General features: G+C 40.5%; 1 protein-coding gene across 12 annotated transcripts in view; it reads right to left on the bottom strand.

Moving 5' to 3' along the window:
• The window catches only part of CREBBP (CREB binding protein), an 85,640-nt gene that overhangs the window by 45,106 nt on the left and 18,862 nt on the right, over positions 1 to 21,672 (bottom strand). For all 12 annotated transcript variants that reach the window (XM_071761231.1, XM_071761230.1, XM_071761226.1 and 9 more), the window contains one exon: positions 5,987 to 6,163. In XM_071761231.1, coding sequence (XP_071617332.1) covers positions 5,987 to 6,163 — 177 coding nt within the window. The remainder of the gene's footprint in view (positions 1 to 5,986; positions 6,164 to 21,672) is intronic.

Genomic DNA, 21,672 nt, shown 5'->3' on the forward strand with positions numbered 1-21,672 from the left:
ACAAAGAAAAGGAGTCCAATGGGAGAAGACAAAATTATATGACTGTCCAACAGTCTATATATATTGCAGTAAAAGCCAGAACTGATTTTCCAAGCCTAAATTAGCTTTTTTTCTCACAAGTAAGTGCTGATACTTACTCCTTTCACAGAGAAAATTTCCAAGGTAGAACATGCACCATTTTCTACCAGAAAGGGCCACCTAAATCTGGATCGAGTTCTGTCTCCTGAAGTTAACTACAAGGTGACTCTAAGGTTTTACCAGCCTGTAAAATCCACTGGTTTATTTCCAGCATCCATTCCTTATGGACACACTTCTGTACCAGTGCCTGAGCCCTGCCTGACAGACCCTGCACACCCACAGAGATCTGCAGTCTGAAACATAGCACTGCAGAAGAGAAATAGCTTCCTTAACATGTCATTTCTTCAGCAGATTTAGAAGCTTTTCTACCACTTTCTTGGACCTTTGAAGGACAACAAATGTAGAAACCCAAGTTTCAAAATTAAACACGTCCACAGTGTGCTGTGACTCCACCTGCACAAACAGATCTGGGACTTCAGAAGTGCTTAAATCCCTGTGATTCACAGCCTGAATTAATCTCATGGACAAATGTGAAACTGTCCCCGGAATCACTTTGATTATGCACTGTAAATATAGGTTACCACAGAAAAGCTCACCAACTTCCAAGCTACCTGTCCTGGTTTGAGCATTAAACTGTGACACTACCTAAGGAAAATCAGCCATTAAAACCACTCATAAATAGAATATATGAAGAATAGGATTATACTGGGGAAGTAAGAGGCAATAGTTCAGTGCTCTCTATAGAGCTGCTAACCAAAGTCTGCTTACGGTATTTAAGTAAAATCATCCTTAACTGACAAAATGCACCATTTAGAACCCATTCTACTTTTGACCTTCAAGAAGGACACCCCAGAAAATTTCACAGCCTATGAAGCAGAGCCTGTAACAGCAACAAAAATAATTTCCTTAGGTGAGTGGAAAGATTGGCACCAGATCTCACTACTCCAGCATCAGCACATTATGTCTTGAAGAGCTACGTTTTCTTCTGGAGAATGAAGCTGAGGAGATCAAGTAGAAAACACAATGTCTGGTATTTGATGGAGGGGGTGGGGTCCCTGTCACTGATCATGAGGAACTGTTTTATCAGTTTGTCTCAAGTTTGCAAGAAAAAGAGAAATAAAAGGAAAGGTGGCGAGGGAAACGCATCCACTCGTGCTCCCAGTGCATGCAGCCAAAATTAAGTCTTCCACTTCTTTTGAGAACAAATTCACAAGAGCAGACAGGTTTTGCTGAAACAATTCTTGTGACACAAATAGGAAACAATTAGTTCAGCCAATCTGCAGAAAAATACAGAGATCATGCCAAAGAAAATCTTGTTGGAAGTGATGTTTTCATCCCAGTCAAAGAATTGTTTCCCAAGCCAAAGTTCTCCTGTTTTTACTCCCCTACCAGTCAACAGACATGACTACAGCTCTATCAGCACAGATGCCCTGACCCAAAAGGATTTCTTGAAGATCAAGTAGCAATCCACTCTATCCGTTAAGACTTCAAAAGCAGCCAACCTCTGCAGTATCTGTAAAATATAAGGCTCCACCCCATCTTCACTCATGCCCAAGTAAAGAAGACAAAACACACCCAAATCTCTTCAGTTCCCCTTCAGCTCCGGGCTTGAAGTGGGATCTTGGGGTCCCCTTTAGAAAAGAGCTGGGGGGCATAAAGTGGACAGAGGCATGAACTGTCATTTTTGAACAATGCTTCTAATTAGCAACACTTCTATCTGAAGTATTCACAGAGGCACAGACCCCTAACCAATCCAGGTTTGCCTCCAGAGGTCCATGCACAGAGCATCTTCCAACTTCCACTTACCAATATGGAGCAGAACTTCCACTAAAGTTAAAAAAGAAATCCAAAAGACATAAAAAACCCAAGAAACAGGGTTCCCAAGAGGAAAATTGCAACAGAAAATCTGAGATGTAGTTTAACAAGAGGTAGGGAAAACATAGCAAGAGAAGACATGCTGGTGAAATTCTAAGTCAAGAGAATAGAGGAAAAACAATCACTTTCTGTTGCAAAAAGCAATATTCTCTCAACTCCATCTGCTGGTCATAAGGATAACTGTGAAACCAAGCTGGTACCTGGAAGCCAAACTTGTTTTACTCCTAACCCAGGTAGAAATACTACAGCTTGGTTTAGTCTGTCCATGAAGAACCCATCCATCACCACCCTCAGAACATGCAGCACTGCAGACACTGCAAAGCTCCAGCATATTTGATGGAAAAGCCCAGCAGGGTTCCCCTTGCTGACAGCACATCCCAAAGTCTGGGTAACCCCAAAACCAAGAGGCTCCCAGCTCCATCCAGGCTGCACACTGTGCTGAGTCCCAAAGTGCAGAGCACAGCTCTCTGCCACAGCCCAGAGACTTTGCATGATCTCACTGCAGCAAAGCACTGACAGTCCTGCACTGAGCAGTCTGAAGTCACACTGGATCTCAAAAGTTTGTCACCAAAACTTCCAATGTCAGAAGCCACATCTTCCTTTTGGAAACAAGTCATTCATTTAAAGTTTCACGCTGCCCATTCTGTAAGAAAACCTGATTGTATTCTGTAAACAGTCCCACAAAGCAGTAGCTAATGTGCAGTGTGAATCCAGTTAAGAAAACAAAACAAGAAAGAAATCAATCCATCTGGCTGGCACTGAAAATTAATACCTTAATGCTGACCTTTTAATCATTTTAATACCATAAGGTTCATTACTTCTTTCCTAATTAAAGAGATTAAACCAAATGTGCTTCTCAGGGTCCAGTGTAAGGTCACGCTTGGAACAAGGGCTGGAAGATGGACTTGGAGTAATAATGCTTCTGAGAAGCACTTGGTGTGGGAGCCAGGGGGAGGATTGTGTGTGTGCTGTTCTTAGGAGAGTGGTAGCATGAATTTGGATTAAAAAAAAAAAAAAAAAAAATCCACTGCTGCAGCAAAGGTTATCCTGGCTGCCAGCATGAAGCTTCTGCCTGGCTGTGGGAAAACTCCTGGTTAGTGTCTGGGACAAGGAAGCTGCACATAATGATGCTTAGAACAATGTGGGTCAAGAAACAAACTCAGCTTCTAATTTACTTTCACAGCACATGCATAAGGTCACAGAGAAAAGCAAAAGGTTGATTGAGTATTTTAAAAACATATTGCTTCCCAGGACCAAAGAGTCTTAAGACAATGGCTGCACCTTTTTATTTCCTCTTCTCTTACTTCAGATATTCTTAGTGGCAACTGAGGTTTTTAATATCATGGTGGAATCTGGTTTCCTGCCTCAGATATGCCACATATAGCCAATGTTTTCATTCCCATGGGTTTGTCTCTCACATGCAGTAGTACTTTCAGGGTCCTTTCAGATAAGGATAGTATAGAGGGCTGGTTTAGCAAGATAGGAGCTTCCAGCCACCTCACACAAAACCCCGGAGGCTCTTTTTAAAAGACATAGTTGGTCTTTTGCTTGCTGTAGCGAGGGGGGGTCTGAACTGATCCTCCAGGGGTTCATTTCTGATGGGATGTAACACAATGCCCTTCTCCACTTCACTCCTGCCTCCTTCAGGAAAACAGGCCTCCAGCAGACCACACACATTACACCAAAGCCCCATCTCCAGGGTCCTGCAGCATATGGGACACAGCAAAGGGATTGCAGCAGAGGAGCATGGAGTAACAGCTCAAGCACTGCAACTCTGCTCTGGGGAGCTGCTCTGTCACAAACAACTTTTCACAAGTGCAATTTGGGTCATGTTTAAAGTTGCCCAATGTGGGACAGATTTCCACAACTTATGGGAGCATACATCTAACAAATGTGAATGTTATTTTACCCTTAGATAATGTCTTAACATATGAAATGGAGAAGGCTTTAGGCAAGCCAGAGCCTACAAACCTCAACTTCAGAGTCAGCAGATTCCTCCAGTCTTACCCTCTTCATGCCTCTTGTCTCATGTTTAAAATAGGGACAACAAACCTTTATCTCAGAGAGGCACTGGGAAAATTAACTAATACAAAGTCTGTGCTTGCTCCAGTGAGGACTGCCACAGAAAAGGCTGCTTGAGTGAAATGTATTACTACATACAGTCAACAAGGCCCACAGACACACACTGAGCAGCAAAAAATAGAACAAAATGTTGACTATAGGCTCTTTCAGAGGGCACTGCTCATACTGCATGCCAAATAAAGCAAAGACCCTGTGGAAGGAATAGCATATGGCCATGTATGTACTACTACCAAATAATTACACTGCCCTACCCTACTGCTGCCAAGTAAAGGTTAAAGTTTAACAAGTCTGATATTTCCTTTTAAATTCCTGACTTTGCAATAAAATTGTTTAGATGGAAAATATAGAATATATTTATATTTTAAAATATAGAAGTACCACCCCCCATCAGGAGTACAAATCAACTGTGACCACCACATGATCCATAAGCAGGGCTGAGACCTTTTGGATCGACAGTACAGGTGTCTCTGAGCTGAAATGGCTGTGAGGCTCCCTATTGGCTTGAAGAGGAAAGATATCTTGGACATACAAAGCTTTTGAAAACTGAGAAACAGAGAAAGATGGCTTTGATTCCTCTCAGAAGATGACTTGCATTTTTGACATTTTAAAGAAACTGTGATTGATAGCACTGGGGAGGTAAATTTCCCTTTCCTCTGTCTCTTGCACAAGATGTGAGAAAGAAAAAGTTGTTTTTTAGTGACTTGCCACCACTAGACAAGCCTTCCTGGCAAATGAAGGCATTACAACCTATACTAGCAAGTATGTTAAGATTTAGGCTTCCCAAAACCTGATATATACATGAGCACAGAATGATGCTTCAGGATCAGGCAGACACTGAGATGAACACAGCACCTCAGGCAGATTTGCAGATTCTCAGCAGAATCAGGGAAATCAGTCATCTGCCTTACACCTGATCCAAACTTAACATATTTTAAAAACAAAATTACAATAGTCATGCAGCAAGTTCTCTTTTACAGATACTCTGCCTGAGTGCAAATGATCCTCTGAACATGGTCTTACTCCTATTCCCCAGCTCATTTCCATAACCATAAGCAGTAAATGGCAGATGATATTAAAGACTTTACAGCACAACTAAAGAAAAGTTAGGAAGCAGTCTTCTAAATCAGGAGAAAAGAGGAAGTTTATTGCCTCCTGTTTCTTCTGATCCTTAGTGACTGGCAGGTAGCAAATTCACTGATGGAAGGACAAGCATCACTTGTGCCAAAAAAATTGTTGGTTTTCCAGTTAAGCTAAAAAAAAAATAAGCAATTTGCATCTTATGGAAGGTTTTATAAGTTTCTATAGTAACTGCTATCACGTATAAGAATATAAACTGCAACAAGCTGGAGTTTCCATAGAAACAACACAAGCAGTTTGATTAATACACAGACATACTGAGACAAATGGGAATATTTAAATTCACTTTATAAAGAAAACTCTATTAAACAGAATACTACAGACTTAGGCAATGTATTCTAATAAGAACTATTCTCATAAACTTGTGAGCTGCCAGTCATCCACAACAAACTGAGAAACACGTGGTGTGTTTACCACACAGTCACAGGATATGAAAGGTACTAGTTAGTTGCAGGGAAGTTTATGATGTATCCAACACATTCTAATTGATTTAGTAATTTAAACCTACCAGGAGCACTTACAGAGGAGATATATTCATCTGGTTTAGAACTCAATGTACCAGACAAAATTAACTGATGTAATGCAATTCTTACAATAAAACACTGTGATTGCTTAGGAGTTAAATACTGCATAAAAACGTAGACAAGCTCTCTGCAGGCACTGCAGAGCACTGGTGAGGAACCTTGAGGCAACTCTGCTGGTCCAATGCCCACAGAGAAGGTGCTCAGCAATGCTGCAGGAGCTGTATCACCCCAGAATTCAGCATGCTCTATCAAGAGCCAACAAAGAAAGGGAAGAGGCAGGCACAACTCACCATGTTTGGCACACTGGTGACAGGAGTACTCTTGATGTCAGCAGGAAAGGCAGACAAACTATTCACCATGCCTGGCTTGTTGGGTAACTGAGGGTTCACTCCTGTAGCTCCCATCTGCTGCCCTCCAGTTTGACTGAAAGGCTGCCCAAAGGGACTGGTGTTACCTGTCATTCCCATCTGGAAAAGAAGGAATGAAATTCTTGTAATTTCCTCGATTCCAAAGGAATAATAAAGAAAGAGAAAACATGTCAAATATCTGTCTTTGCATTCAGAGACCAAATTCCAGTTTAAATTGCTCAACAGTCAATTCTCTAGTTCACAACTTTAATAAAATTGAAATTAATTCTTTTAAAAATATTTTGCAAACTTGTATCCGTCTGAAATCTAGCAAGTCAACTTACAAAATCACTGTGCAAATGCAAAGAAGAAAACAAGATTATCCTTCCCAATCTGCATTGACAGAAATTACTTTCTCCAACACTGAAAGAAACTTTTGAAAACCAAACAAACTTCAAATCCTGTAATACTTGGTCCATTTCCTGTACATAACTTTGTACATGGGCTCGATGGGAAGGGAGACAAATATACAGAAGTATCACTTATGGTTTTGTACTTGAGGAAAAGCATCTGAACAAAAGGACATTTATCTAAGGCTGAGAAATCCTTGACAAATGACACCCAGGAAACTCCTCAGAAGTAGCAAACTGAAACAGGAATTCCCCTGGATGAGGACAAAGACCACTGTCCATCCAGAGAGCCATCTTGTCTGGAGAAGAGTCTCCCAAGTGTGAAACCTCTATTGCTTGAGCCAATTATTAGAGTACACTGGACAAAAGGTCCTAAAATGACATTTTAGTAGGAATTTATTTTCAAAGAGGAAGACTAAGACAAGGATCCATCTTCACCCTCCAGACAGAGAGGAAATGAAAGGTGACAGATCGTGGTTGTGCTTTCCCCAGCTCTGCACTGGGAGGATCTCTCAATGATTTTATCACCTATCAGAATGTCTCAAAAATAAATCCAACCACTGAGTGAGTGTTTCTTTGAATATTAAACCCTACTTTTCCCATCCTTCAACCACTCTAGCCCTTCCTCACACAACACACTGTTTTCCACAGCCCTGGTCTTTCCACTGATCTTACCAGCAAGGATTCAGGAAGAGTTCCAGTGCCTGGCAGATGGACTGCCCACCTTATGAGTGCAACAGCCTCCTAAGAAGGGATTGCTCAGTGCCTGCTTTTCATGCTTACAGGGATCAGACTGAACAGCCAGCTGATGAAACCCTGCTTAAGAGCAATAAGTTATACTGGGGCAGAGTCCAATAAACACAATTTGACTGTGCCTTGTCCTTTTTGTCAGTGTACTTTGTACACTTGGGCTTCCAGACAGCTGGCCCAGCAGTGCCCCAAGTAGCTTTAGGTTAGAAAATGCTCCCTTAACCAGCACCCTGCAGAGTGACTGTTGACAGATTCAGGCCTTCTTCCACTCTAAAAAATGTTATATCTTTACAGATGAACAGTTTGTTTTATTTCAGTGCTCGTCTTGTAGGACTGTGTGCTCAAAGAAACTGCTTTTTAAAATAATTATTTATTACAACGTGGCTTTTGGCTGCTTTTCTCTGAAGAATTCACAGTGGTTTATTTAATAAACTTACCCACTCATCTTAACCCACTATTTCAGGCTAGGCCTGAGAATGGACCATCTTGCACCTACAGCTATTCATTAATGCTGTGAGGGTTTATCAGATTAACAAGGAAGAAACTTTCTGAAACTAAAAGTGAGATTCTGAGAAAGAAGCTTCTAACCAACTATTTAAATCTTTCAGAGGCCAGAAATAGGCTCCTGCATATAAGCTGTTTGGCTGTTACTCAGTTTCCATCCAAATCCTCAACTACCAACTCCATTTGTCTGCAGAAGGACTTGGCCCTTCTCATCTTTGAACTTGCTTGCAGCTTTGCTGAAGGGTTTTTTAAAATTTCGTAATTCTGACAACAATTTTCTATTCTGACACCCAACCTATGCCCAACCTAAGCCCCTGCAGTGGTAAACCTGAGCTGGGAGAGAAATGCTGCACACACAAGAACTTATTCCCACTGCTTCCTTGGCCCTTCTTGGGCCACACCAGGAGACAGGGACAGCAAAGTCATTCCCAGACCTTGGGGCTAAGGCCACCAGGGAGGGGATGGGAAAGACTCAGTGCAGACAACAAAGTTGCCCAAGACTTGCACAAGGTAATGCTACAAGCCTCTGGCAGAATCTTACACTCAGATGAATTTTCGAAAAGCAGATTATTTTTTTTTCTTTAGGAAGCAGAAATGCCAAGTAAATTTTACACCAAACTGAAGTTCTTGCTCCAAAAGAAACAAAAAGATGTTCTTATCTTGCTTCATTATCAGGAAAGAGTAACTTTTTTTTTTTTAATTAAAGGAAAAAATTTAAAAATAGATTTTTTTAGGGAAGAAAATACAAAGCATTTAATCTCAAAAGAACAAAGTTTCATCTTAAGTTTGTTAGAACTCTAAATTGCTAGAATATTTCAAAACCACCAAGGAACAGCAACCCTAACAGGTACCACACAGTTGTTTCTTTCTATTTTAGTTTTTCCTTTTCAATGGATCTTGTAATTAAACATTTCACAACTCAGTACAACAGCAAAACAACCTTTTAAGTCTTCCAGTCTGAGTGCTTACTATGATGAGGATAATTTTTCCTTTTCTAGGTGGTCGTTAAGTAATAGATACTTGACTGAAATGCTAAGAAACGCTTCTCTGCTCTTTGAAACCAAACTGGAAGCAGAGTAGCCTCCCTTGGAAACCTTATGATTATTTATACTTGTTCTCTGCTACACTGTACTTCAATGTCTAAAGCTGTGCTTCAGTTAAGTGAAAGCAACCTAAAGGTAGTCACATCAGTCTGCAATTAAAATAAAATAAACCAGATAGCTTGATAACATTGTAAAACATTAAGATATGGCCTTTAGCCTACACTTCCATTTTTGTAAATTGCTGCCACTGAAACAAAATGCCTAAGTCAATCTTAAAAAAAAAAAAATCAAAATCCAAAAAGAAAAAGTTCTTTCTTTCTGACCTGGCAACTCCTGAAGTGAATGTGAGGACAAAAATCGGAAGGGACTGCACTCAAGTTTATAACAGCTCACAGATGTTTGCAGCTCCAGGATTTTTTCTAAGCTCCATTTTGCCTCAGAGGAGTTCAGGTTATGAACAGGACTGAGACTTCCAGAGCCTACAAGTGCACAACGCAGTGCAGAACTGCTCTAACAAACTCTCATCTATTTATAACAGTTTTCAACCCAGGCAAGGATCCACAAGGACTTTTAGTGGCAAAGCAACCTGCTGCCAAACAGCATTAAGATCAACAGCTTTTCAGAGCCCTCACTGGCAGCCCCAGGAGAAGCTGGGCATTTATTCCAGCAGCAAACACGGGCAGGCAGGGACTCCAGCAAAGCAAAACACTACCAGCTCCTCACTGCTGGGGAAGCAACAAATAGGAAAAGGGAAGGAAGACTCGGGCAGATCCCCTGCAGATCAAATGCTGACAAGATGGGGGAGTGCAGGAGGCATTAATTGGCATTTCCTGGTCCATTATCCGAACGCCCGGATCAGGCGACCTTCTGTGCAACTTCACCTAAACCCCTGCCAATGGCAATCTCAAAAAACAACTGGCATATGTCATGGAGATGACTGAGCACATACATAGTAAAGGCTTGACACTGCTTATTCATTCTGCAAACTGAAAACAGCAGCTCCACAGCAAACGAGTCAGAAGGCTCCAACTCCACAGCTCCTGCCTCTGCCCCCAGCTTTCTTCCTATGTGAAATGAGGGGGCAGGTGGGGGAAGGCAGATACTCAGAAGACCTTTGTTTTTGTACTTCTGAAACAGATCTCAGATCCTGAATTAGCTAGTTCAGGAGAAGATTATTAGGTAATTACAAGTCATCAAAGAAGATAACACTGCACAAATATGGGAATAAGCAGCCTAGTAAGAACAGTCATTTCCACATGGGACTCTCAGCCAGCACCAAGGACTTGTATTTTCCTTAAAGTTGGTTAAATTTGCTTCCCTGGAAGCAATGAAGGCAAAAAGAAATCTCATGAGAGCTGCTGCTTCTTCCACTTGCAACAAAAGTACACAGCTGTGTATCACAGGGCTACTCAACCCAACAGGGTGGTAGCCACTCCGCTTCCTTTACAAGAGAAGCATAAAACTCCTCCCCAAAAACCTGGGGGGTTTTGCTCAAGTTGGCTCCCACTTGGTTCTAAGCTTCAGGATGTTCCCCCTTCTCTGCCACTTCATCTCCTTTCTTCTCCACCTGAAGCCACCATCGTTTCCCCAGGCCATGTCCTCTGGGGTCCTTCATCCCCAGATGGCCCCTTCATCCCACCTCAGCCTCTGCCCACACTTCATACCTGTGTTTCTGGGCTGCAGTTTGGTGCAACTCTTCCTCCTTGCTGCTTCGTGGTCACAACTGCAATGAATTCTGCCAGATTAAAGCAGACTTTTTCACTAGCAAGGTGTTTCCTATGCAGCTGCTCCCTCCAATGCAAAGGGGAGGGAGAGGGGGATGCTATGAACCACTCCAGCACAGAAACACAAGGCAAGGCTTGAAGTCCCTGAAGAAGTCACACAATGCAGGACACCAGCTTAAACATGTTATTTCTACTCAAAAGCAGCTCTTCTCAGAAATATGATAATGCTACTCTCTTTTAATGGAAAAGATGCATTTAATTTAATAATTCTGCCATCCAGAAAGACAAGCAGATTTTGTTCCCTTTTTATCACTATGGCAACTCTCTAAGATACTGGAATCTATTAGTGAGTGTGGATAGGAAATAGGGTATTTCACCCTGCTCTCACAAGCCAGGGAATGGACAAACTTCCAAGCTGAAAAAAAAAATAAATTAAAACCTCTGTTTAGCTGACTTGGACTTGAGAAGACATCTTACACTGCCATGCTTTGAGCAGCAAGTGTGGGAGGTGCTTCCTCTCTGGTTTGCCTTTTAGTTATTTTCAGAGCAGAACAGCACTTCCATTTCCTGGAGTTCCTGGAGTTTCACTGGTATTACAGATCACCAAACCTCTATACCTCACCTGACAGTGCAACTCCAGGGTTGATATGACAGGAACAACAGGTTCAGTCTAAGTGAGAAGATTCCTTAAGATGAAACTGGATCTTCACACTATGCCATTTCTTTTATTTTTAAAGCTTTCTCTTCTCCATTCTTGATCACTGTGGCCATACCCCAGCATCAAGGAGCAACTCCCTCTTTGCACACTAAGCATCTAGATCATAAATAAATCCTGTCTCTTCTTCCTGCTCCAAGTTTTCACCAAAAACCCCTTCACCTCTTGCTGCTACAGTGAGGTCTCTCAGTCATGCAGTCACTTCATGGCCATACTCCTCAGAGGCTCCCAGGACATGGAACCCATACAACAGTCACTGTTACAAGTAGGTAATTTCCTTTCACAAACCCTTTTTTAGCCTCCCCTCCAATACACTGTCATAAGCCACAGAACCATACACAGTTCTGCTCCTTGCTACCCATTTCCCTTTGGGAAACTCTGCTCTCCTCTGCTGCCCTAACCCACCTTTCATACTGGGGCTTCCAAACTAAATCAGAGGTCTGGCAGGACAGGGTTCACTATCAGTTTTCCTGCAAGAGAAGAAGAGCTCCTCATTTGCAGGCACTAAAACATGCCAAGGAGCAGCACCTATCTCTGACAACACCCCTGGTTTTTTATCTTGTACCACTGATATCTATGTCAAGTTAATGCTATACATCTATTAAAATTAGTTGCTCCAGACAGATTAGTTCAGGAAAAGCTTATCTCTTAAGTGAAAAGTTTATCTTCCTTAGGTTTTAAAGCATTAACTCTTCTGCACAAACATGCAAGAAGGTTATTCTGGCCCTGCATTTAAAAATGAAATGGTAGCACCAGATATGGACAAGCCTGACAGCAGAAAAAATACTGAAAGGTTGACACAGGAACCAAAGAACTTAAAGCAGCATGAGTTCAGTGGAAAATAAACCTGTCTGAAGTAATCTGATTATGATTCAATCCTGTAAACTAAAAATAGTTATCGTTAATATTAAATTCAGGACCTCCTAGATTTTTAACTAGAAAACAGTCCTAGAAAAAAGGAAACAAGCTACATTGGCTGGACTTTGAAATCTGTGAGTCTGCAAAGTGCTTGAACAACAAAGGTGAGCTCTCAATGTGACAACAGAAGCACAAGAGGACTGGGTAAGTGTACAGCAACATCCTTATGCTTTTTGGCTTGTGAATGCTACTCTAATGATGATGATCACGCTGCATCAGTCCTTCATGAACAATATGTAAAAATGACAGGATTCAGGCAGATCTCAAGAACTAAAAGGACTACAAAACAGACAGTTTAATTGCAATCTCACAGCATAATTTATTTAGCTTAACTACTAAGCTTATTAATTTGCTTATCTTATTAAGGCAATGACTGAAATGATCCTGAAATATCAATTTCAGTAACAGAGAGGTGGTAATACAGATATTTTCTATTTAGCAAAGACACTTCAGCAGGTAAGGACTGAAGCTCTGTATCTTCAATGCAAAAATTAGAAAAAAATAAGTGACCAAATCCCACTGAAATTAAGATTATATTAGTTGTATAAAAAATAATATATGCTTCTACTCATCAACAGGAATTAACTCAAAAAATCCATAGTGTCTATAACCAGAATCATCATGTCTGACTTAGTATCACTCTCACTTTCATATGCTTAATTATTTGTAAAATGGAACCTAGTGATAGAAAGGGAATTACAAGTTCCCTTCTGCTTGTGTAGGGACAACTCAGAAAGGTGAGAAGAAAAAACTACCTCAAGAAGCAAAAATGACCTAGAATCATTTGAATGACCAAGCTGCCAAGCTCATCAACTAAATACAGAGATAGGTATCAAACTCCAGAAGAGCAGAGGTGCAGAATGGCAGCCAAAAACTGCATCAAAGTGTTGTATCCTCCTCTGTGCTACGGAACCATCCTGGACTCAGCAGAGCCAAACGCAGCTTTGGGTGACAGGAGCTGAGAGACAGAGGAGACAGAATTTCATTCATTCACTCACTCCAGCAGCAATTAAGTTGCCTCTTCAGCCTGAGCCTGACTGCAGCTCACAGAACCAGTTATGTTGTTAGCCAGGTATCCTGAGGATATCGGGCTCCAGTGACTGTGACTATCAGTGTCTCATCTCCTCCCGGTTCCTCAAATCAATTTTTCTCTCATCACTTTGGCAATCGCTGGTCAATTTGACCCATTGTTGTTAAAGGTCTCACAGATAATTAAGTTCCTGAGATAGCTGAGCAGAGCCCTGGACAGATAGCTTATGACACCCAGATTAACATCTCCCTGAAGGGAAGGCACAGAGAGCTCTGTCACTACAGCTGCAGCTCAGCAGCAGTGTCTGCAGGGCTCAGCAGCACTGGTCCTGTCAGCACCTCAGAGGGACCTTCTGAGGACAAGGCAGAGAGCTGAAAGGAAACGGTTTAGAAGACCCCTGGGGAAGGGTGCTGTAAGTACTACATCCTCTAGAGTTGCAGGGTGAGGACAGCCAACCTGCTGCTTATGCTACTGTCACATCTTTTTGGCAACAGAAAAACAGCCCAGGTCAGAGTCTGTTTTCCCACCAAACTGTTCCCATACCTATGACAAAAGAGTTCCAGGAGGAAGGCACAAATGCAGCCTGCTGGTGAGCAACCACTACCCTTGTGTTATTCTGGACTTAGTCTATGATACAAAAGCTAGAATAAATTGAATTATAAACCCCAGATGAATAATTTCAATTACTTCAGAACAGAACATGCATGTAATAATTAGGAGAACAGAGGCATCCTAGATTTGATCTGTTTTGATAAAAGGCCAGATCTTCACAAACCAACAGGAGTGTTGAAGAGCTGCATATGTGAGAGCTTGTCTGTTCAACTGGATAAATTGCTCTAGCAAGACCTCTCTGTCACTCACTACTGCTCCCATCTAAATCCCTTGTATTTCCAAGGGAGGATACTCCTCCTCCTCCTCCTCCTCCTTCTGTTTTCTCACTGAAACAACCTGATGTGAAATAACATCATGCTAAATGCTGGGGAAACAGCAAGTATCTGCACCTTTCAAGAGTTACCTGTAGAGTATGATTCAGGTTCCCAAATGTCTGAGCTATAACTCTAGGGTTGTATCACAGTCAATAGCCTCAGATTTTCAAAGCAGCTGTGCACAAAAAATCCATCTCCTCTAGAGACACTGCTACTCACCATCTCACATGCTTCACCCAAAATCCCCTATTACATCATTGATACACATGGGACACTACTCTATTTTTAAAACTATCCAACTGGTATGAAATGAAAATTTTCACCTCTCACTCTGATCCAAGAAGTACCCTTTGGGTTCAGGATAAGCAGAATGATAGCAGAATACTCCATTATTGGACTAAGCCTTTAAATCACTTTCTGTCAGATCACTGCACCTACTTCCAAACTGGGCTTTCAGCACACAACCTGGTTGAAAAGCTCAGCATTTTGTCCCCTTTTTCTCTTCCTATCCAATGAAATGTTATTGCTACCAAGAAGTGTGTTACCTCACTTGGCTTAACTAATTTTAACTTTCTTCCCTTTGATTTTCTTTATCTTTATCTAAAGGCAAGAAAACCAAGCATTCACATGCCTGATGCTCAAAAGTTATCAATTAAAGTTTATAAAGTACTCTGAATGCAAGAGTAGCTCTGCTCTAAGTAATGAGTATCAGAAATTCAGACTGACAGACAGTTCAGCTGCTCTTAATACTGTCAGAAAGCATCAGTGAAAGAGGCCAGAACTGCTTTCAAAAGGCTGATTTCTGCTTTCCAAGGCAGGGACCTGTGCTTTGCCATCTGCATCACTTCACCACGGCTTCCCAGGTGAGCACAACGTGAGCTCCTCTGAGCTGGCACCAACTCCTTGGAGCTAATCCCTCCTCAGCCCCCGGGAGCCACTGCCAGGACACAGCCAGCCCTTTGCCTGCAGCCTCCCAGCCAGGCACCTGCCCAGGACTTCGCACTTTGGACTCTTTATCTCCCCCTGGTACAAAACACCAATCCTTAACACAAAGCAAGGTCCAATTGACAGATTAAGCAATAGAAAAGAGAGATCCATTACAAACTACATTCAGCTGTGAAGCAGGGAAGGCAAGGCTTTCTTTACTATGTTGGCAGCATCTTGTATCTGTTTACTGACACCCAGACAAAAAGAGTAAGCCTCTCCTAATTACTATTTCATCTGACAGCAACGTGTTCCAAAAGAAAGTCACCATAGTGCTTGGAATGTATATGCCAGAGGGACAGATGGAGAAGCACGGAAAAGATTAATCATTTTATGGCAGAAAGCCAGAAGTGTTACCAAAAAAAGTGAATTTTAGTGCAAGAATGGTGGCAATCCCATTATTGCAGCAGAGGTAAGAGCTCCTCATCTAAAGCTCCTCATTTGGCAAAAAAAACTAATTTAAAAACACTCACTTTTAAAGCCAGTGAGTAACAAGACTGCCTTAAAAGAAAGTAAGGAGTATTTCATGTATCAGTTTTGTGAATTAAACCACGATCTGGCTAGCAGCATTCTGAGGAAGCCTACTTTGTGCCACCACAAAACCCCACCACAGATTCATGAAGCATCCAGTGTCTTGCTCCTCAGTACTAAACTAACTCAGAGAAAAAAATACTCAAACGCCCAGAAGTAATCATAATTTACTTCATCCTTTAATGCAGGATGAAAGACTGGGTAAAGCTAGAAATAAAATTTTTAAAATCCCATTAAAAGAAAGCCAGGTGTTTTACTACCACTTGTAATAAGTTCTGAAATTCTCTTCTAAGCATTTAATGGAGGTCAAAATCAAGCTGAAGTACACCAAGGCAAAAAGACCACTTTAAAAAATAATGTACAAATGATTCTGCATAATCACTGAAATACCAAAGACAATTACATGGCAAAGTGTTCTTTACAAGTAACTGAGTATGTAGAATATAAACTCTTCTATTACATTAGAAATTAACCTTTTCCAGGAAAGAAAAGAAAATCACCTTATGCTTTCACTGTATATATGCCTAAAGACAGAAAATGTTTCCAAAATTCCACACCAGCCTAAGTTCTGTACAACATAATATACTACAGGAAGAATCAAAGGAATTTCTGCACTATCACTGTTGCATTTACAAATCAAAACTAGAGCTCAGAAGGCTGACTGTAACCTCTGCAAATGAAAACTTCAAAGCTCTAATGGATAATTAGTCACTATTGATCAATACATTCCAATTGTAAATTGTCAAAGCTTCAAGAGCTTTTAAGAGTGCTAAGCAGAAAAAATGGCTTTCTTCAGGAACTACTACATCAGAATAGAAAGTTAACCAGAACTGCAAAATAACTGAAGCTGTTTGTTTCATCAAGAAAGCCCAGACACAAACATACACCAACACTTAGAATAAAGATTTTGGAAGACTGAACTTCAGGTAAGAAACATCTCTACAGATACCTGACTGCATATGCACAGGCCAGAATCTTTACACATTTATTTCCAGAACAAGCATCAGCTTGTACTGAAACACATTTATAGTCACATCAAACCAGAATTTTTTAACACAGGAGATCTCAACTCAAATGTCCCCGTCTTCCTCTTCCCTCAGTTCCTACACTTCATCATCATTAAGGTAAATTCAGGTTCCTAAACCAACAGCAAATCTCAACACAGTGTCCATGCTTCTTCCTTTACTTCCCGTTTTGTCAATCTGAGCTTTCTGAAATGTACCCAGCAAGCCACAAAGGAATTTACAGATGTGTCTGCTGGCACCTCAGCACTTCTGGAGTTCCTATAGTTGTCTGCAGACAGCCAAGAAGAGCACGTCATGCTTCAAAAATGCAGTATTATAAAGAATAAACTGTTCTGCTAAGGAAAACAGTAGCACTATTTAAGAGAGATTCTTTCCCATTTATCTCCTGGCCAAAGAGACATTATCAGGTACACTAAATATGTCTCCAGAGGTGTGGAAAAGGCAGCAGTAGCTCTACAGAGTAACAGCAACAGGGAAAGTGTTTTAAAAAATGTAAGGAAAAGAAGTATTCTGTTTCCTTTTTTTCCAGTATGTGCTCTCCTTGGCAGACATGCATCCCAAAGGACAAGTAGACATGTTGGTCTGCAAGGGAGAGACTGGGTTTCTAAAGAGTGATTATTCTATTTCAACCAAGAACTGGGGAAATAAAAAGAAAAAAAAGAAAATCCAATAGACACAAAACAAATTTACACTACAGGTTACATTAAATACAGTGAAAGAAGAAAAAAAAAAAATCAATATAGCTTACTCAAAACAACCTCTTAGCAAAAACACCAGAGCCTGCTATTAAGAGTAACTAAGGAGAAACATAACTATAAATAATTCACACTGTTGAAATAATTTTTAAAATAACTTTAAGAGCCAAATATGTTTATTTTGAAACACCACACTCTTAAAGACAAAGAGCTACCTTGAATTCTCAGCCTTGCTGCAGCAACAAGCTCTCCTCAAAGATTTAACAATTCATGGGAAGCTATCAAGAGACTACGAGGTTTTCACACAGGATAAAATCCAATTTCTGTGCCTTTAAACACATGGCTAAACCTGAACTGTGGGAGCAAACCAGGCCTGTACACCCAGACACTTGTCACTGCAAGCAGCCCACACACAGCACTGCCCAGAGATGTCTTTTAACCCAAGGTGCCCTGGATCAATCTAAGGAAGCAAACAGGGCTCATTCTGAGAGGAAGAACCCAAATTCAGCTCATGCTGTTCCAACACTATTCCATTTCCAGGGTACAAAGATCCTCCCATTGTCAAGGCAGTTATTTAATTTAGCCAATTTGCCAAAAGTATCAAAGGGCACTTGTTTTTTGTTTGTTTTCTAAAATTATTAAAAAAAAAAGAATACCATGCAGACAGGACCACATGATACTACAGTCACTCTGAAACATCCCCCAAACCAGCAGCATCTCTCAGAGACTGCTAAATAATCTGTTCACTGATCTCTTCTAAAAGTCTGTGAAATACAAAGGTCCTTTTGGCAAAGATGTTCTTATAATTAAGGTGCCACGTTTTCCTTATGATTCATTCTAAAACAAAGGCACTACTGAATCCCTCTTATGGTACACTTCTTACTTGCCAAACCTGAACCAGATTTGAACATACACATACTCAAACACACAACTATCCCTTTGGGACCTCAGCAGAAATAACATTTCCTGATGCTACTTAGAGGTAGATCTTGTAGTATCAGGAGTTCAGATGCCACCTGAAGTCCTCATTTGTCTAAATCTCAATTCTAGAAAGTATTTCTGGCCTTCAAATGAAAGCCATTGCTTGGATGAAATACAGCTAAAACCAAAAAATAAGCTTAATACACCACTTTTCCCTCAGTCACAGCAATTTCTGGAATAAATACTTACTCCTAAGAGGTAGCAAGAAGGAGAAAGGTGGGCAGGAGAAAGGAGCACGTGTCCTGTACAGCCAGAGGACAATGCTGCAGCTGACAAACTGTGTCCATGCCACACACAGACTGACTCAGGCCTCCAAACACAAACCAACAGGTATTTCTTCTGAAATTTCCTCTATTCATTTAGCTATTACTTACACTTAGCCCCACAAAATAAACAAGCAATTTAGTCAGTAAGAATTCAGTGTTTTTATTTGTTTTTTGAGAATTGGGAGGAAATTGTGTATTGTAACATCTTTTCTAGTTTAAAAGTTAAAAGTTTAAGTAAAGGTGGAAAACAGCTTGCTTGCTGTAAAGTAGACTTGGGCATGCTCTGTGTTTTGAAATTTCAAACCTCTAGCTAAGAGAGGGGACTTCAAAATTCCAAAGCACATTTCAAATGTAAAGTTATTTTTTGTCTGGTGGTTGAAGCTGTCTCATTTATATTTCAACACAGTGTTTTCACTTCTAAAAACCACGGATTAATGGTGTCCTCTCACAGCTTCTCCACTCCTGATCTCTTTCTTAGGTATGCTGACACAAGGTATCACACTACATCTAATTCTTATTCCCTGCACAGACTTTTTTCTAAGGAAACAGACCACCAACATTTAGTTTTCAGAAGGTAATTCCAGCTGCTTTGATACATTTCTGTATGCACTTCCAATTATAAAATTCCCAATATAATCACAGATCACTGACAACTACAAATATTAAATTTAAGTAAAGTTTTGAGACCTGCTAATAGGTCTTGCCATCAGAAATGCTCCTGTGCAATAGTATCTCTATGCATGATTGAAATCTGTTAAGACCATTGCTATAATAAAGACACTTCCTTTTGACTGAAGTAATCAGGCATTTCGTAAGGTCTGCACCAACATGCAAGTTGGCAGGTTTTCCTCTCAACATCTGAGTAATTTTTAACCTGTGTATTAAAAAACAACTGTGAACAGCAGCAGGAAGGTATGTGAAACAGTCTAAAAAACAGAAAAAAACCATTTCACTCACATCTGTTATAGTAAGGACTTGGAAGTTTATTTTGTCATTTTAATAAGCCTTCTGCAACAACACTGGAAATCTTGCTTTTAATCTGTGGCTTCCAAAAGAACCAGCAGATCCATTAGGGTCACTTCTAAAATCTTCTTTCACAAACACTACTTAGAATTAAACATCATTCTAAGAGCAAAAAAACCCAAAAAAAAAAGGAAGAATTACAGAATGGTAACTCGTGTGATTTCGAGATAGTGATAAAATCCTTCATGGTTGTGTTGTGCTCCCACAGGAGAAGATAATGGCACGATTCTAGCCTAAAAAGACACCACAAATGCTTGACTCTTGCCAGCTGGACAGTGAGCCAATGCAAGTTCACAGGGATGGGCTTAACAACTGCCCAAGGAGGAAGAAAAAGAATGAGGGGAAACCAAAGCGTGGTCTGCCCCATGGAGAGTGATGTGTTCTGTTCCCTGCAGCACCAGAGCCAAACTGAAGCCAGGTTCCTGCTGAAGCACCAGCAGAGGAGAGGATCCAAGTGACTCTCACTTCAGAGATTCTCTGTGACACTGCACAAGAAATGTAATTCCTGTGTAGGAAATAGGAAACAACTGAGATTCAGGTAATAGTTGTGGGAAGCTCTTGAAGTCACCACATCACTTTGGTGTATCAGAATCAGCTCAGCTGTGGGTACCACTTTGCAAGGAGACGTTTCAAAAAAAAAAAAAAAAAAAAAAAAAAAACAAAAAAAAACCAAACTGCATTGTTGATATTTCAGTTTTACTACAAGTCAGTGAGTTCTGCTGCTATGTGTTTCTGTGTTTTTATACCCTTCTTCTGTTTGTATTATCATAAAAACACATATGCCTCCTCTCAGTAAAATGGCTGCTTTGGTAATAAAATTATTCAAACAGAGAATCAAGAGGCTATGGTCAAGTCTGTAACATTTATTAAGAGTCCCTTGAAACTGGGAAGCAGCATTATTTGGAATACAATGTGGACTGGCTACTTGTGTTTGCCAGAGGCATGGTCTGCTAGGAGACACTCAACTTGGCAGCCTCACATGGCCAGCTTAGAGGATGAGAAGCAAATTAACTGCAAGACATGTTAAAACAATTCAGGCAGATTCAGACAGATTGAGAGTCACCAGAGAAACAAACAGCACCAGCAGTTTGCTAAAACACCCAGAGCAGCAGAGGAATGAGAACATCTTCAGCTGACTTAATTCACAATCAGCCAGCAGATCTGAATCTGGCACTTAGCAATATCAGCTGGGTAATCTCTTTAAATAAATAGCTTGCTGCTTTTTTTCTGACCACAGATTTTCCTTAGTACAGAGTCCTCAAAGCATCAAGTCAAGCAACACAACTACAACAAGCCTTGTACCAGAATTCTTGCTGTTCAGATAATTAATTCTCTTCATAAATACCCAACACCAAAGTACCACTTGGTGAACAACTACAGGGAGCAAAACTGAATGTGTCAAAGGCTGGAGTACTGTGTACACACTCAGCTTAGAAACAACAAGTAAGAGAATACAGTTCTTTTCTACCTCAACAATAAAGTTTAAAAAACACCCAAACAACTTTTTTCTCTTAGTGGATGTAAAAAAATGGTTTTAGTGTTTTCTGAAGTTCACTTCTGCTAAGAGTTCCTCCTCTTTTTTTAATCTAAAACTTCTCCTACTTCCATGTGGCTATTCTGACTAAAACCAAGTTGAAAACATGCACTGTACAATTAGGCCAATACAGTTAAAAAAGAAGATTGCTCTGAACTCATTTGCAGAAATCCAGCATAACAGATCTATTTTTACATAGTTAGTGATATTTTGAACCTATGAGATTTTTATGTAAATCTTACTAGTGGTACCAACTTAAATACATAAACCCACAAGTAAGGAAAACTCATCACTTGCATCCAGCACTTTGAACACTGTTACCTAAACTCATTACCACCAAACCATCTCCTAAAATACTACATCTGAAGACCTGCCAGATAAATCAGCTTTTTTATCAGTTTCACCCTGCCAGGAAGGTTCTAGCTTATATCAATACAAATATTTTCCTTTCAAATGTTTTCCTTTAGAGTTTTTGAAAGATCTACAATCTTGAAACTGCATTTTACAAAGAGCCAGTAATGTTGTAATCCTTATAACTAGGTATGAAAATAAACAACCATTTTCTCCTGA

This window comes from Heliangelus exortis, chromosome 17, assembly GCF_036169615.1.
Source record: "Heliangelus exortis chromosome 17, bHelExo1.hap1, whole genome shotgun sequence".
In the NCBI taxonomy this organism is placed as follows: domain Eukaryota; kingdom Metazoa; phylum Chordata; class Aves; order Apodiformes; family Trochilidae; genus Heliangelus; species Heliangelus exortis.